The 17,080-nt window shown below is 44.0% G+C and overlaps 1 protein-coding gene across 1 annotated transcript in view; it reads right to left on the bottom strand.

Annotated features, from left to right (window-relative positions):
• Window positions 1–312: 312 nt before the first annotated feature.
• The window catches only part of PREX2 (phosphatidylinositol-3,4,5-trisphosphate dependent Rac exchange factor 2), a 762,305-nt gene continuing 745,537 nt past the window's right edge, over window positions 313–17,080 (bottom strand). The window contains exon 40 of the mRNA XM_069731466.1: window positions 313–1,750. Within this exon, the coding sequence (XP_069587567.1) occupies window positions 1,705–1,750 (46 nt within the window). The 3' untranslated portion in view covers window positions 313–1,704. The remainder of the gene's footprint in view (window positions 1,751–17,080) is intronic.

Here is a 17,080-nt window from a genome sequence, read left to right on the forward strand (position 1 = left end):
CAGACAGATGAATTTATTATTTTTGCAGATGTTGTCCTTGGTGGTATTAGAACCCAGGATAACAGCACTGCAAGACCGCAGTGCTAACGACTGAGCCACCGTGCTGACCACAGTCAAAAAATTATGATAATTACTAATGTATTAGACTGGTTTCAGATGTTCTTAATATCTGTACATTTTTGTGCCAATGTTATGGCCGCAGATCCTGGCCATGACTACATTTCTAATGACCCAAAATATTAGCATATCATATTAGTGGAGAGATCATGGAACCTGGGCAGTGCTTGCAAAAATGAAGAATCCTCAGTGGTATACAATGAAGGTTTTTTTTATTATCCAACGCGTTTCGGCACCAGACTGGCATCTTTTTCAAGGTAAAGAAACAAAAATATTATAAAAATAGGTATCTGATGTTGTCCGTTCCGATCACTATTATTACGTTTAGACAGGATTTTACACTAACACTTTGATTGCAAAATATAAAGCAGGTCCTCCAAACCCCCACAATTCGCAAGTGATGACATATCCTTGCAAAATGCAAACAATTTCTACAACTATAATAGCCTTTGAAAAGAACCAGACAAATTCATGATACCTGAACCACGAAGCAACGATTCAAACAAAACATACTTTGAATAGCCGACTGGGGAATACGAGAATTTGAGGGATGAGGCTTTTCTCTGCCCAATTCCTTTTGACTGACAGATCGCTCTATACATGTGTTTAAGGTCAAGGTCACACCTTGAGTATTGTTGAGTTTTATACCTCAGTATTTGTAAACCAAAATCAGGAGAGGAACAATCAGAGGAAAAGTATAATAGAAACACATCACCACTTCTGCATTTTTTACCCACTCTTGATTTTGGTTTACAAATACTAAGGTAAAAAACTCACCAAACACTCAACGTGTGCACGTAGCCTAATTCCTCTCAAACAAATTCAGTATTTTCTATAAAACAGCTATCAAGTTTATTAATTAAAATTGTGAAAAAAGCTACACATGGTGTAAGTAAAAAGTGCTGTTTTTGGCACTTGTACGGAGAGACAGATGAGCAAAGCACAATGGCTGCTTCTTATACCACACTTAAAAAAAATAATGGAAATTGCAGAATTACCGGTAATAGTAAAAAATTACAAATTGTTTGTTGTCAATAATATCAATCTATTTAATGTATTGCCCAAATATTTTACATTATCCATGGGTTAGTTATAAAATGTCTATTTCTTTCATTGTTTTCTCTATAGCAAAGTCATGTCTTGAAGGGAAAGTACACATGGAGTAATAATGAACTGTGCTTTACGTTCTACAGAATTATGACATATATTATGTATGTAGTAGTTTATTGATAGCAAAGTAGATATAAATGTTTCCTTTAGAAATATATTTCCTTTTTCACTGACATAATTAATACAAATATTAAAGTAAGTCTTGTCTGTACGTGGAAAAAAAAAGCTTGAAATGAAAATTAAAAAAAAAACATTCGAAGTCCTTGTTGATTTTTTACAACACGTAAGTGCTTCATCCAGTGGGATTCCAGTGTACAAAATATGCTGCTGACGAATAGTCCTCATAGCTCGTAATGAAGTGTCTTGTCCGCTGAAGAGGAGTTTCAGCTTCTTAGATACTGAATATCCACATTGACAAGAACAGTCAAAAAACAAGTTCTGTTAAAAGAATCCTCGCAGAATCGATGGTGGGTACATTCAGGGCTCATCATCAGCAGGTGGCGGCTGGCAGAGACGGTACAACCTAGAAAAAAAACACAGGCAGTATTAGTATTTCACTTCGGGTTATGTTTTATGAATAGACAATAAATTCCTCATAATGATGTGAAAACTGCCACACGAACGGCTTGGTTAGCATTGCTTCCTAGCCTTGCTAAGTTAGAGATGAAATTACCAACATTTTCCGTAGTGCTGACTAAATATTGTCATGACTTTCTCAATTCCTGTCCTAGATGGTGATTACAAAGAAAAAGAAGACACTTTTAATTGCAATTAAAAAAAAATTTATGGATTTTTAAAATTTAACTCCTTTCTGCCATCGGATGTACTATCATGTCCATGCGACCTGGGACTTAATTCCCATGGACAGGATAGTACATCATACGCGATCAGCTGTGCTCACGGGGGGAGCGCGGCTGATCGCGGCCGGGTGTCAGCTGATTATCACACTATGTGCCGCTCCTGGCACATTAACCCCCGAAACACTGCGATCAAACAAGATTGCTGTGTTCTGGCGGCATAGGGAAGCATCGCGTAGGGAGGGGGCTCCCTGAGACCCTCAGAACAACGCAATGTCATCGTGTTGTTCTGAGGGTCTCCTCTGTTCTCCTCCCTGCAGGCCCTGGACCCAAGATGGCGGCGCGGTCCTTACGGGTCATGCAAGGAGGTGGCTTGTCAGCGCCTACTGAGAGCAGGCGCCAGCAAGCCTCCTGCACTGCCTGTCAGATCGCTGATCTAACACAGTGCTCTGCAAAGTGTCAGATCAGCAATCTGACAATATATAGTGATGTCCCCCCAGGACAATGTAAAAAAGTAAAAAAAATAAAGTTAACATGTGTAAAAATGTTTTTAAAAAAATTCCTAAATAAAGAAAAAATAAATAAATATTGTTCCAATAAATACATTTCTTTGTGTAAAAAAACCCCCAAAAAACAATAAAAGTACACATATTTATTATCGCCGCGTCCATAACGACCCGACCTATAAAACTTTCCCACTAGTTAATCCCTTCAGTGAACACCGTAAAAAAAAATAATAAAAAAACGAGGCAAAAAAACAATGCTTTATCATCATACCGCCGAACAAAAAGTGTAATAACACGCGATCCAAAAGACGGATATAAATAAATATGGTACCGCTGAAAACGTAATCTTGTCCCACAAAAAATGAGCTGCCAAACAGTGTCATCAGCAAAAAATTAAAAAAGTCATAGCCCTCAGAATAAAGCGATGCAAAAATAATTTTTTTTTATATAAAATAGTTTTTATTGTAGAAAAGCGCCAAAACATAAAAAAAGATATAAATGAAGTATTGCTGTAAACGTACTGACCCGAATAATCAAACTGCTTTATCAATTTTACCACATGCGGAATGGTATAAATACCCCACTCAAAAGAAATTCATGAATTGCTGTTTTTTGTTGATTCTGCCTCCCAAAAATTGTAATAAAAAGCGATCAGAAAATGTCACGTGCCCGAAAATGGTACCAATAGAAACGTCAACTAGTCTTGCAAAAAACATGACCTCGCATGACTCTGTGGACCAAAATATGGAAGAATTATAGCTGTCAAAATGTGGTGATGCAAAAAATATTTTTTGAAATAAAAAGCAGGTGACAGCTGTCAAACAAAAACTCACTATAAAAACCGACTATAAATAGTAAATCAACATCCCCTTCATCACCCGCTCAGTTAGGGAAAAATAATAAAATAAAAAAAGTTTTTATTTCTGTTTTCCCATTAAGGTTAGGGTTAGGGCTAGGGTTAGGGTTGGGGATAAAGTCAGGGTTAGGGTTGGGGCTGAAGTTAGGGTTAAGGTTGGGGCTAGAGATTGGGTTAGGGTTTGGATTACATTTACGGTAGGGATTAGGGTTGGGATTAGGGTTAGGGGTGTGTCAGGGCTAGGGGTGTGGTTAGGGTTATGGTTAGGCTGGGGATTAGGGTTGGGGTTAGGGGTGTGTTGGAGTTAGGGGTGTGGTTATGGTTGGAATTAGGGTTAGCGGCGTGTTCGGGTTAGGGGTGTGGTTATGGTTAGGGTTGGGATAAGGGTTAGGGGTGTGTTGGGGTTAAGGTTGGAGTTAGAATTGGGGGGTTTCCACTGTTTAGGCACATCAAGGGCTCTCCAAACGCGACATGGCGTCCGATCTCTATTCTAGCCAATTCTGCATTGAAAAAGTAAAACAGTACTCCTTCCTTTCTGTGCTTTACCGGGCACCCAAACAGTGGTTTACCCCCACATATGGGGTATCTGCGTACTTAGGACAAATTGGACAACAATTTTTGTGGTCCATTTTCTCCTACTACCCTTGAGAAAATAAAAATTTTCGGCCTAAAAAATCATTTTTATGCATTTTATGTATTTTTATGCATTATAAACTGTAGTGAAACACTTGGGGGTTCAAAGTTCTCACAACACATCTAGATAAGTTCCTTGGGGTCTACTTTCCAATATGGGGTCATTTATGGGGGTTTCTATTGTTTAGGTACATCAGGGGCTCTGTAAATGCAACGTGACACCCGCAGACCATTCCATCTAAGTCTGCATTCCAAATGGCGCTCCTTCACTTACGAGCTCTGCCATGCGCCCAAACGCTGGTTGCCCCCCACATATGGGGTATCAGCGTACTCAGGACAAATTGGACAACAACTTTTGGGGTCCAATTTCTCCTGTTACCCTTGTAAAAATAAACATTAGGGGCAAAAATATCATTTTTGTGAAAAAATATGATTTTTTTCTTTTTCCAGCTCTACATTATAAAAATTTCTGTGAAGCACTTGGGGGTTCAAAGTGATCACCACACATCTATAAAAATTCCTTAGGGGGTCTACTTTCCAAAATGATGTCACTTATGGGGTTTTCACTGTTTAAGCACATTAGGGGCTCTTCAAACACGACATGGCATCCTATATCAATTCCAGCCAATTTTGCATTGAAAAGTCAAACAGAGCTCCTTCCCTTCTGAGCTCTGCCATGCGCCCAAACAGTGGTTTATCCCCACATATGGGGTGCCTTCATACTCAGGACAAATTGTACAACAACTTTTGGGGTCCAATTTCTCCTGTTACCCTTGTTAAAATAAAACAAATTGGATCTGAATTAAAAAAAATTTGTGAAAAAAGTTAAATGTTTATTTTTTTTTAAACATTCCAAAAATTTCTGTGAAGCACCTGAAGGGTTAATAAACTTCTTGAATGTGGTTTTGAGCACCTTAAGGGGTGAAGTTTTTAAAATGGTGTCACTTTTGGGTATTTCTATTATATAGACCCCTCAAAATGACTTTAAATGTGATGTGGTCCCTAAAAAAAATGGTGTTGTAAAAATGAGAAATCGCTGGTCAACTTTTAACTAGTGTTGAGCAATACCGTCCGATACTTGAAAGTATCGGTATCGGATAGTATCGTCCGATACCCGAAAAGTATCGGATATCGCCGATACCGATATCCGATACCAATACAAGTCAATGGGACACCAAGTATCGGAAGGTATTCTGATGGTTCCCAGGGTCTGAAGGAGAGGAAACTCTCCTTCAGGCCCTGGGATCCATATTAATGTGTAAAATAAAGAATTAAAATAAAAAGTATTGATATATTCACCTCTCCGGCGGCCCCTGGACATCACGCAGGTAACCGGCAGGCTTCTTTGTTTAAAATGAGCGCGTTTAGGACCTGCGGAATGACGTTGCGGCTTCTGATTGGTCACGTGCCGCCCATGTGACCGCCACGCGACCAATCAGAAGCCGCGACGTCATTCCGCAGGTCCTAAATTCCTAGAATGAGGAGTTTAGTGCCTGAGAATGACATCGCGGCTTCTGATTGGTCGCGTCGCGGTCACATGGGCGGCACGCGACCAATCAGAAGCCGCAACGTCATTCCTCAGGTCCTAAACGCGCTCATTCTAGGAATTTAAGGCCTGAGGAATGACGTCGCGGCTTCTGATTGGTCGCGTGGCGGTCACATGGGCGGCACTCGACCAATCAGAAGCCGCGACGTCATTCCGCAGCTCTGCGGAATACTCTGCGAATACTGATATGCATCTACCATCACAGGACGGGGAGCCTGAAAGATATAATGGAAAACTAATAGGTAGGAAGACACCTTGAACTGCTCAGCCATGCCAAGTGTGCACCGAGTACCTCGTTAACAAATTTGAATTAAGAACGATTTCTAGCAATTGAAGCAATGGACTTAGACACTTAAGGGTAGGTGCACACAATCCAAAGTTGCTGTGCGTTTGACTCATGCAGTGTCAAACCCGCAGTGGTGAGAAATCCCATGCACACTAAGCATGCACAGATGCCTGCGGATCACCCGTGGAGATGGACATGCGGCACTTCTTTCCAGACTGCAGCACGCCAATTTCTCTTGCGGAGACTCACGTCAACTCATTCAATTACATCAATAGAATGTATTGAACGTGGTGAATCCTCACAGCTCAGTGAACTCTAGCGGAATCACCTGTGTTCAATAGAAGGAGCGCTTTGGATGCAGTGAACATACGCTGCGTCCAAAGCGCTGCTACTTCCGAATCATGGGCACCCGGTCTTTTGTTAGGGCTAAGTCCTCCGCAAGGTGCTGTCGTTGGTTTGAATAGTCATTTTGTGATAACAGACTCCCTTTAGCACATAGAGGCCTATTCATACAAAGTTTTTCACTACAGTTCCCATGGATGAACGCAAATTTTGCAACTTTTGGAGTTTTTACACAAGTCCTAGCCAGCTCTGCCATCTTTTTGGAAAGTGTGCAAAGCTTAGAAGGAGAGTGTGGTTGACTAATTCATCATAATTTGCACTTTAAATTAAGACAGAAATATGCTACAATCCCTGACTGGAGTACAATGCTTGTGGTGGTGCACGGCAGCTGAAAGGGGCCTCAAATTTGTACAAAATGCCAATCTTAATGAATTGGCATCACAGTGAGCAGGAAGAGTGAGTAAAGTTACAGGAAGGTGACTATGGGCCGGTCACTCCAATTTCCAGATAGCCATCTACACAGTATGACTCGATCTGCCCCAATCCACAGTTTGCTGACATGTGTGCTATCATTTTTCTATATTTTTACTGAAGGTAAAGCAAGTTTAGGAATATATTTATTACGTCCCCTAAAATAACATGCAAGAATATAACTTATAGCATTGATTTTAATGCCTTATTTAATTCTCACCCATAAATCTGCTTTTACTTTTATGATTTGGAGTATAACTGTGGATTCGATATTCTTGATGAATGAAGCGGGGATAAGTCAGTCACATGTAGGTGACAGGAAATAAAAGTAAAATAATTGCAAAACTACTTCTTTAGTTAGAGTGAAACATGAGCTCAGAGGTTCACTGGTCTCAGCCATGACATTATTACTGAAGAGATTCATATTGGTGTCTCTGATATATACTGCTTTCTCCTGCTACTTCTGAAATGATAGACTATAGTGTGAAGACATCAAGCGCTCAGATGCACTAAGCAACAAATGGCTTATCCTAAAATATCTACATAGTGGGTCCAAAGGGGAGGCAGAGGGAACTACTGGCTGCAGCATATGACGGGCCAGTAACTGACATCCAGACGGGGTGAGAGCAGCAGCTGCTCTCTAACTTCATCCGGACGTCCAATTGGTTCAAATTAGAAGAGAGTGAATCCAGCGCTGATTGGCCGCAGGGATCGCGTGACATAACAATACTATGCGAGGCTAGGCAGAGGAAGTGCTGACACCGCTAAACGGCCCTTGCAATAGAGGTGAGTTTAACCCCTTCAAACTCGAACAGCTGTGGGCGGAGCTATTAACCTGTTAAATCCCGCTGTCAATCTCTGACAGTGGCATTTAACGCATGCCAGCAGGGAGGGCGCGTCGTTCCACGCTCCCATCAGCGAGCTTATGTAATCATGGGGGCGCAGATGGGTTGTTATGACAGCCGGGGTCTGCTGATAACCTCCGTGCCTATTATAACGATTCTACTGTGAGAGCCAGTACGTAGCCGGCGTTCACAGGAGATCGCAATTTCCTCTATGCATAGTAGGGCTAATGTATAGTACAAACGATCAGATGATCACAGCTACATGTCCGCTAAGAGGACTATTAAATACACCAAAAAGTGAAAAAAAAAATGTTTTTCAGAATATGAAAAAAATTAAAATACACAAAAGTTCAAGTCACCCTTCTTTTGCCCCATTGAAAAAAAAACGAAAAAAAAAATGCACACATTTAGTATCGCTGCATTAGTAAAAGTCTCATCTATCAAAATATAAAATAAATGAATGCACTCGGAAAACGGCGTAATGCAAAAAAAAAAAAAACAAATATCTGTATTACAGGCTTTTGACTGCCGCAACATTTTTTTTTTTTACAAATTTCACCACTTAAAGAAGTGGTCCACTGCACTGCATATTTAAACCTTTCAAATAAGACTTTTTCTAAATACCCTATGTACCTCGCTCAGTTCAGATCACATGACCCCCAGCTGCAGCCGCCGGTGATATCCGGTGATTTCATGTCAACTTTTGGACTCTAGAAATTAACTTTGCATTAGTGAGGCACGACCCAGTCTCACTTACCCCCCGAATGACGGGGCTGTAGGTGGTGTTTCACCACATGTCACAGCCAAAAAGCGATCTGCACAATTTTTAAATAAAAAAAAAAAACTATACATGTTCATTATCTGCGTACTTGCCAGGTTAGTGTAACTACGATATATAGTGAACATGGTAAAAAATTGCACTTTTTTGTTATTTCTGTGCACTTGGAATTTTCCCATTTCTCACTACATTGTGCGATAGAATAAATGGTGTCACTCACAAGTACAACTCATCCCACAAAAAACAAGCCCTCATACAGCCATATTGATGCAACAATAAAAAGGTTATGGCCATGTTTTGAAGTGGATAAGTGAATACTTATGACCATGTGATATTTCAGTTTTTCTTTTTTTAATAAATATGAAAAAATTTCTACATTTTTTTTTCAGTCAAGATGGGGGTGTAGAGTGTACATTAATGAGAAAAAAAAGAACTTTTTTTGAATTTATCAAATGGCTGCAATGAAACAAAGAGTGAAATGTAAAGGGGTCTGAATACTTTACCCTAAGCTTAGCCTTCATCTGCTATGTCAAAGTATCAGGCAGGAAAATATCCTGATGGTAAAACTAGATGAGCAAAAATTCTACTCATGTAAAAAAAAAAGTGCAAACAAGAAATGTAAATAAGAACTTGGAACTTGAAATAATAGAAAAGTATTGAATATTACAGAAGAGCCTTGAAAATGACAGCGCTATCCTGGCAATGCTTTAATAATGATCGCTGAAGTAATATCAACATATCATTCTCCTAGCTGGTCAGTTTCCCGTCATTACGGTCAGGACCCCGCTGATTTCCTGCTGTTTTATTGCACTGTTTGTTTACCATGGTTATAAGTAATCGTATAATATTCTGTCCCCTGAGTTTCTGTAATGCGACCTCTCGCGCACAAGCTGAGGCGGCCATAGATCTTGTAATACCGTCTTGTGATTCCTCTCGTTATATAATAAGATGTATGTCATCTCAGCTTCACCGAGGCATTTATTGTTCCTGCTGTCTTTTTACAGCAGAAAACCATAGTGCAAAAAACAATCACTCATCTGTAGAAATACTTTATCGGAGATACGTACAGTAGGATCGGCTGCAATGTTTAATATTAGTAAAGCAAGTAAAGTAAATCTTCTGAATATTTAGGATCTAGTGTAAACTAGATGTGGAAATTACATCTTATATTGCACCAAAATGGTGACATTTGTCTTTCTAGTTTTATTAGTGGCAAAGAAGCCATTACTAGGCTGTGTTCACACATGGTCAAGATGATTTTTTTTGTCACAAAAAATGCACAACAGCAACAACATGTAAATGTAGCCTTATTAGGCGATGTTCACATGATGCAATTCTCGCTGTGCTTTTTTTCTGAATTATGATAAAATTGCTGCATTTTCACAGCATTTCCGTTTGCTTTCCACTATGTAGGCTTTCCATTGCAGGAGCATAAAGCTTATGGACCTCTTCTGTCTAAACTGTCCTACAGAAAAGCTGACCTGGAGGACAGATTGGGGCAACAGATTGGAATGTTTGGCTGGAAGTAGTCACCAGTGGATGTGGGAGCTGTGGCTATAAAATATTCTCCATGGTCAGCACAATGTGTGCCAGCCATAATATTAGACCACTGTTAGCCTAAATGGTTGACACAAGGCAAGAAGTATCTGTAAATTGCCATAATGCATGCGGCATGCAGCAGCAGCGGTCGCAGCAACGTGCTGGTCAACGTGATCACATTCACTTACATTGTGCCGCGGCCAAAGTCGCCATTTAACCCTGGCCTTGTGTAGTATAGAACTGGGTTCATACCAAGTTTTTTCATTTTGCTGAAAGAAGCTGGACCATAATTAACTAGACTGTCTTAAACAGTGAAAACTTTATACAAGACAGTCATAAAGGGAAGCTATCACCGGCAGAAAAGCTGCAGATATAGCAGTAATCTGCAGATGAATAGCATCATAATCACGTCTGGTCAGCTTACTGTAAAGGTACTGTCACACTAGACGATATCGCTAGCGATCCGTGACGTTGCAGCGTCCTCGCTAGCGATATCGTCCAGTGTGACAGGCAGCAGCGATCAGGCCCCTGCTGGGAGATCGCTGGTCGGGGAAGAAAGTCCAGAACTTTATTTCGTCGCTGGACTCCCCGCAGACATCGCTGAATCGGCGTGTGTGACACCGATTCAGCGATGTCTTTGCTGGTAACCAGGGTAAACATCGGGTAACTAAGCGCAGGGCCGCGCTTAGTAACCCGATGTTTACCCTGGTTACCATCCTAAAAGTAAAAAAACAAACAGTACATACTTACCTACAGCCGTCTGTCCTCCAGCGCTGTGCTCTGCTCTCCTCCTGCTCTGGCTGTGAGCGTCGGTCAGCCGGAAAGCAGAGCGGTGACGTCACCGCTCTGCTTTCTGGCTGCCCGGAGCTCACAGCCAGACCAGAGAAGCAGAGCGCCGAGGACAGACGGCTGTAGGTAAGTATGTAGCGTTTGTTTTTTTACTTTTTAGGATGGTAACCAGGGTAAACATCGGGTTACTAAGCGCGGCCCTGCGCTTAGTTACCCGATGTTTACCCTGGTTACCGGGGACCTCGGGATCGTTGGTCGCTGGAGAGCTGTCTGTGTGACAGCTCTCCAGCGACCAAACAGCGACGCTGCAGCGATCCGGATCGTTGTCGGTATCGCTGCAGCGTCGCTATGTGTGACGGTACCTTAAGTGCGTCTACAGATCTAATCTGGTCGGATTATTGTAAATGTGGCTACAGATCTAGTCTGGTCGGCTTATTGTAAATGTGGCTACAGATCTAGTCTGGTCGGCTTACTGTAAGTGCGGCTACAGATCTACTCTGGTCGGCTTATTGTAAGTGCAGCTACAGATCTAGTCTAGTCGGCTTAAGGTACCGTCACACTCAGCAACGCTGCAGCGATATAGACAACGAGCCGATCGCTGGAGCGTCGCTGTTTAGGTCGCTGTAGAGACGTCAAACACAGCAGCTCCAGAACGATGCAGGAGCGATCCAGTGACGTAACGGTGACTCACTTATCGTTCTCGCTGGTTGTTAGCTCCATGTAAAACGTTGCTGGCATCGTTGCTTTTGATGTCAAACATGACGATACACGCCAACCTGATGACGAAATAAAGTTCTGGACTTCTAACTCCGACCAGCGATGGCACAGTGGGATCCAGATCGCTGCTGCGGGTCAAACACAACGAGATCGCTATCCAGGATGCTGCAACGTCACGGATCATTGTCGTTCTCGTTGCAAAGTTGCTGAGTGTGACGGTACCTTTACTGTAAGTGCAGCTACAGATCTAGTCTGGTCTGCTTACTGTAAGTACGTCTACAGAACTAGTCCCTCTCGGCTTACTGTAAGTGCAGCTACAGATCTAGTCTGGTCGGCTTACTGTAAGTGCGTCTACAGATCTAGTCTGGTCGGCTTACTGTAAGTGCGGCTACAGATCTAGTCTGGTCAGCTTACTGTAAGTGCGGCTACAGATCTAGTCTGGTCGGCTTACTGTAAGTGCAGCTACAGATCTAGTCTGGTCGGTTTACTGTAAGTGCGTCTACAGATCTAGTTTGGTCGGCTTACTGTAAGTGCGGCTACAGATCTAGTCTGGTCAGCTTACTGTAAGTGCGGCTACAGATCTAGTTTGGTCGGCTTACTGTAAGTGCGGCTACAGATCTAGTCTGGTCGGCTTACTGTAAGTGCATCTACAGATCTAGTTTGGTCGGCTTACTGTAAGTGCGGCTACAGATCTAGTCTGGTCAGCTTACTGTAAGTGCGTCTACAGAACTAGTCTAGTCAGCTTACTGTAAGTGCGTCTACAGATCTAGTCTGGTCGGCTTACTGTAAGTGCGTCTACAGAACTAGTCTGGTCGGCTTACTGTAAGTGCGTCTACAGATCTAGTCTGGTCGGCTTACTGTAAGTGCGGCTACAGATCTAGTCTGGTCAGCTTACTGTAAGTGCGGCTACAGATCTAGTCTGGTCAGCTTACTGTAAGTGCATCTACAGATCTAGTTTGGTCGGCTTACTGTAAGTGCGGCTACAGATCTAGTCTGGTCGGCTTACTGTAAGTGCATCTACAGATCTAGTTTGGTCAGCTTACTGTAAGTGCGGCTACAGATCTAGTCTGGTCAGCTTACTGTAAGTGCGGCTACAGGTCTAGTCTGGTCAGCTTACTGTAAGTGCGGCTACAGATCTAGTCTGGTCAGCTTACTGTAAGTGCGTCTACAGAACTAGTCTGGTCGGCTTACTGTAAGTGCATCTACAGAACTAGTCTGGTCGGCTTACTGTAAGTGCGTCTACAGATCTAGTCTGGTCGGCTTACTGTAAGTGCGGCTACAGATCTAGTCTGGTCAGCTTACTGTAAGTGCGTTTACAGAACTAGTCTGGTCGGCTTACTGTAAGTGCGTCTACAAAACTAGTCTGGTCGGCTTACTATAAGTGCGTCTACAGATCTAGTCTGGTTGGCTTACTGTAAGTGCGGCTACAGATCTAGTCTGGTCAGCTTACTGTAAGTGCATCTACAGAACTAGTCTGGTCGGCTTACTGTAAATGCATCTACAGATCTAGTCTGGTCGGCTTACTGTAAGTGCGTCTACAGATCTAGTCTGGTCGGCTTACTGTAAGTGCGTCTACAGATCAAGTCTGGTCGGCTTACTGTAAGTGCGTCTACAGATCTAGTCTGGTCGGCTTACTGTAAGTGCGGCTACAGGTCTAGTCTGGTAAGCTTACTGTAAGTGCATCTACAGAACTAGTCTGGTCGGCTTACTGTAAATGCGTCTACAGATCTAGTCTGGTCGGCTTACTGTAAGTGCGTCTACAGATCTAGTCTGGTCGGCTTACTGTAAGTGCGTCTACAGATCAAGTCTGGTCGGCTTACTGTAAGTGCGTCTACAGATCTAGTCTGGTCGGCTTACTGTAAGTGCGGCTACTAGTGTTGAGCATTCCGATACCGCAAGTATCGGGTATCGGCCGATATTTGCGGTATCGGAATTCCGATACCGAATTCCGATACTTCCCGCGTATCGGATACCGGAATCGGAAGTTCCCAGAATTCAAATTGAACGCAGCAGCCAATGAGGAATGAATGAAAGTGTGGGCACATCCTGTTTAGCATGGTGGGCATGTAAGTACTGGCAAGGCTTGGATTGGCTGCTGAAATGATGTCACTCTGCACTATAAAAAAGCGCTGCCGCCATTTTGCGCTCACTCTGCTGTGATTTCAGTTAGGGACAGGACGCTGTGTTCTAACTGAGGGCCAGTTGAGCTAGCTAATTGCTTTATTTTCCTTTCCAAAGGCTAATTTAGCAAAACGCTGTGTGTTCTTCACTGTTCACCTTGCTCTTGCCTTGCAGCGCTGTTTTAACAGCGTTCTGCAAGGTCTCTGTGTGTGTGTGTGTGTGCAGCTCACTCTGTAGTCTGTGTGCAGCCATATACCCGGTTGTATTCAGCTCAGGGGGGGTTCACACTGCCTCACACAGTTGTTCTTTTTTGCTCTTAGTGCAGCCTGCTGCACATTTTTTCTCAAATTTCCTATTAGTGTTTTTCCACCAGTCTCCAGCTCTATTGTGGAAAAACACTACATAGGATAACCTAGAGGGGGGTTTTTGGGCCTTGCAGCGCCGTTTACGGCTGTCTGCACGGTCTCCGTGTGAGCCCAGCTCGCCCTGTAGTCTGTGTGCAGCCATAGCCGGTTGGATTCAGCTCAGGGTTCGTTACTGGCTCATACCTTGAGAAAAATTTTCCTTTTTTTCAAATAGTGCAGCCTGTTTAAAATTTGAAAAAAAAAATTCCTATTAGTGTCTTTCCACTCGTATCCAGCTAAATAGTGGAAAAACACTATATAGGATAACCTAGAGGAGGGTTTTTTGGCCTTGCAGCGCCGTTTACGGCTGTCTGCACGGTCTCCGTGTGAGCCCAGCTCGCCCTGTAGTCTGTGTGCAGCCATAGCCGGTTGGATTCAGCTCAGGGTTCGTTACTGGCTCATACCTTGAGAAAAATTTTCCTTTTTTTCAAATAGTGCAGCCTGTTTAAAATTTGAAAAAAAAAATTCCTATTAGTGTCTTTCCACTCGTATCCAGCTAAATAGTGGAAAAACACTATATAGGATAACCTAGAGGAGGGTTTTTTGGCCTTGCAGCGCCGTTTACGGCTGTCTGCACGGTCTCCGTGTGAGCCCAGCTCGCCCTGTAGTCTGTGTGCAGCCATAGCCGGTTGGATTCAGCTCAGGGTTCGTTACTGGCTCATACCTTGAGAAAAATTTTCCTTTTTTTCAAATAGTGCAGCCTGTTTAAAATTTGAAAAAAAAAATTCCTATTAGTGTCTTTCCACTCGTATCCAGCTAAATAGTGGAAAAACACTATATAGGATAACCTAGAGGAGGGTTTTTTGGCCTTGCAGCGCCGTTTACGGCTGTCTGCACGGTCTCCGTGTGAGCCCAGCTCGCCCTGTAGTCTGTGTGCAGCCATAGCCGGTTGGATTCAGCTCAGGGTGCGTTACTGCCTCATACCTTGAAAAAAAATTTCCTTTTTTTCAAATAGTGCAGCCAGTTTAAAATTTGAAAAAAAAAATTCCTATTAGTGTCTTTCCACTTGTATCCAGCTAAATAGTGGAAAAACACTATATAGGATAACCTAGAGGAGGGTTTCTTGGCCTTGCAGCGCCGTTTACGGCTGTCTGCACGGTCTCCGTGTGATTTAAACTAGCTCTGTAGCCCGATCTGCACCAAAAAAAAGGTTAAGTTCACCAAACACAACTTACACTTGCGTAGGCCACATTTGAAAAATAATAAAGTTTAGTCCACAATTTACAACATTAGTGTTTCTTACACCTGTTAGGAGGAGCATTACAGGAATAAGCACACTAAGGCCTTAGTACTTTTCTGCTTATCTTTATCTGTCAACCAAGATGAAGAGGGCAGGGAGTAAGGCACGTGGGCGTGGGCGCGGAGCAGGGAGAGGAGCAGGGAGAGGACGTGGTGATTCTGTGCCTGCTGCGGGCGCCGGTGACTCGTCGTCACTCAGTTTCAGCAGGGAACAGTCCTTCATGCGCAGCTTTGTCGGAGAGCGCCGTGCACCGCTGCTGCGTGAAGACCAAATTGAAGCCGTTGTCGGGTGGATGGCAGCTAACGCCTCGGCATCGACTTCAGTTAGTGCCACATCCTCTCAGGCACAGAGCACTGGAGAGCAGCCATCTGTCTCTTCACCACCTGCCAAATTGGCCAGGCAGTCAGAGAGCCCAGGACAGGAGCCGTCTCTACTTCTGTTCTCTGAATCTCTTGGCTTGGAAACAGGGGGCCAGCCAAGCAGCATTGGAGAAATGGAAGAAGAGGCAGTGTGCAGTGATGCCCAAAAGCTTTATCTCTCTGACTCTGAAGAGGCAGGTGGGCCAGTGCCTCCGGTGACCACAGCGCAGTACGCATCTGATGATGAAACTCAGGTGCCGCTTTCTCGTGCGTACTGTGCTGCTGAGACTACCCAGGAGGAGCAGTTGGTGGCAGAGGGTAGTGGAGATGATGAGGTCCTTGACCCATCGTGGCGTGAGGAACAGGAAGGTGGTGGGAGCAGCTCAGAGGAAGAGCTTCCTCTTACGGGCCAAAGAGGGAGAGGGAGGGGGAAGACTGCGGAGCCTGTAGCCTCCACTTTGGCACCCGTTAGGAGCCTGTCTCTTTCCAAAGCCAAAAAGGGCGCTCCCAAGACTTGCAGTGCCTGGTCCTTTTTTGACACAGTTGCAGATGACATTTGTTTTGTCAAATGCAAGCTGTGTCATCATAAAGTAAAAAGAGGGAAAAATGTCAGCAACCTCAATACCACAAATATGTGGAAACATGTGCGGACCAGGCACGCGGTGGAGTTACAGAAACACACTGAAGATGTAGGCCAACCAACAGCGGCAGCTACCACCTCTTCAGCTCGTGTTGCCTCTTCCTCCAGCTCACGCACAGCTGGTTTGGCTTCCTCCCAGAGACCTTGTGTAATTCCACCCACAGCACCACCTTCCCAGTCATCCTCACACTCCCAGTCTACTCTACAGCCATCGGTAGTACAGGCATGGGAGAAAAGGCGGGCATTCTCGGCCAACCACCCCCGAGCACAGGCTCTGAATGCAGGCATTGCCAAACTGTTGTCCCTGGAAATGCTCTCGTTCAGGCTGGTGGAGACTGACAGCTTCCGTGACTTGATGGCATTGGCAGTCCCACAGTACAAGGTGCCCAGCCGCTTTTACTTCAGCAGGCAGGCTGTCCCTGCCCTGCACAGGCATGTTGAGGCAAACATAAAACATGCGCTACTGAACGCCGTCAGTAGCAAGGTCCACCTCACCACCGATGCGTGGACCAGTCAGCATGGACAGGGGCGATATGTTTCCCTCACTGCCCATTGGGTTAATGTTGTTGAGCCAGGTACAGATCGTGCGAGTGGCGCAGGACGTGTCCTGCCCACTCCAAGGATTGCAGGAATCCAGTCTGTACGCATCGACTCCTCCTCTTACACCAGTTCCTCTGATTCCTCTCTGCAGGATCCGTCACAGTCCACCCCCACATGGACCCGTGAACGTTTACCTATGACCGACATGAGCACAGCCGTGGCCAAACGTCAGCAGGCCGTCTTGAAACTAGTTTCATTGGGGCATCGAAGCCACACAGCGCAGGAGCTCTGGAATGCCATAAAGCAGGAGAGCGATGTGTGGTTACTGCCAGCGAATCTCCAGCCAGGCATGGTAGTGTGTGACAATGGCCGAAATCTGGTGGCAGCTTTGGCCCTTGGCAACCTCACTCACATCCCATGTCTGGCACATGTGCTCAATTTGGT

This window comes from Ranitomeya imitator, chromosome 6 (genome assembly GCF_032444005.1).
Source record: "Ranitomeya imitator isolate aRanImi1 chromosome 6, aRanImi1.pri, whole genome shotgun sequence".
NCBI classification, from domain to species: domain Eukaryota; kingdom Metazoa; phylum Chordata; class Amphibia; order Anura; family Dendrobatidae; genus Ranitomeya; species Ranitomeya imitator.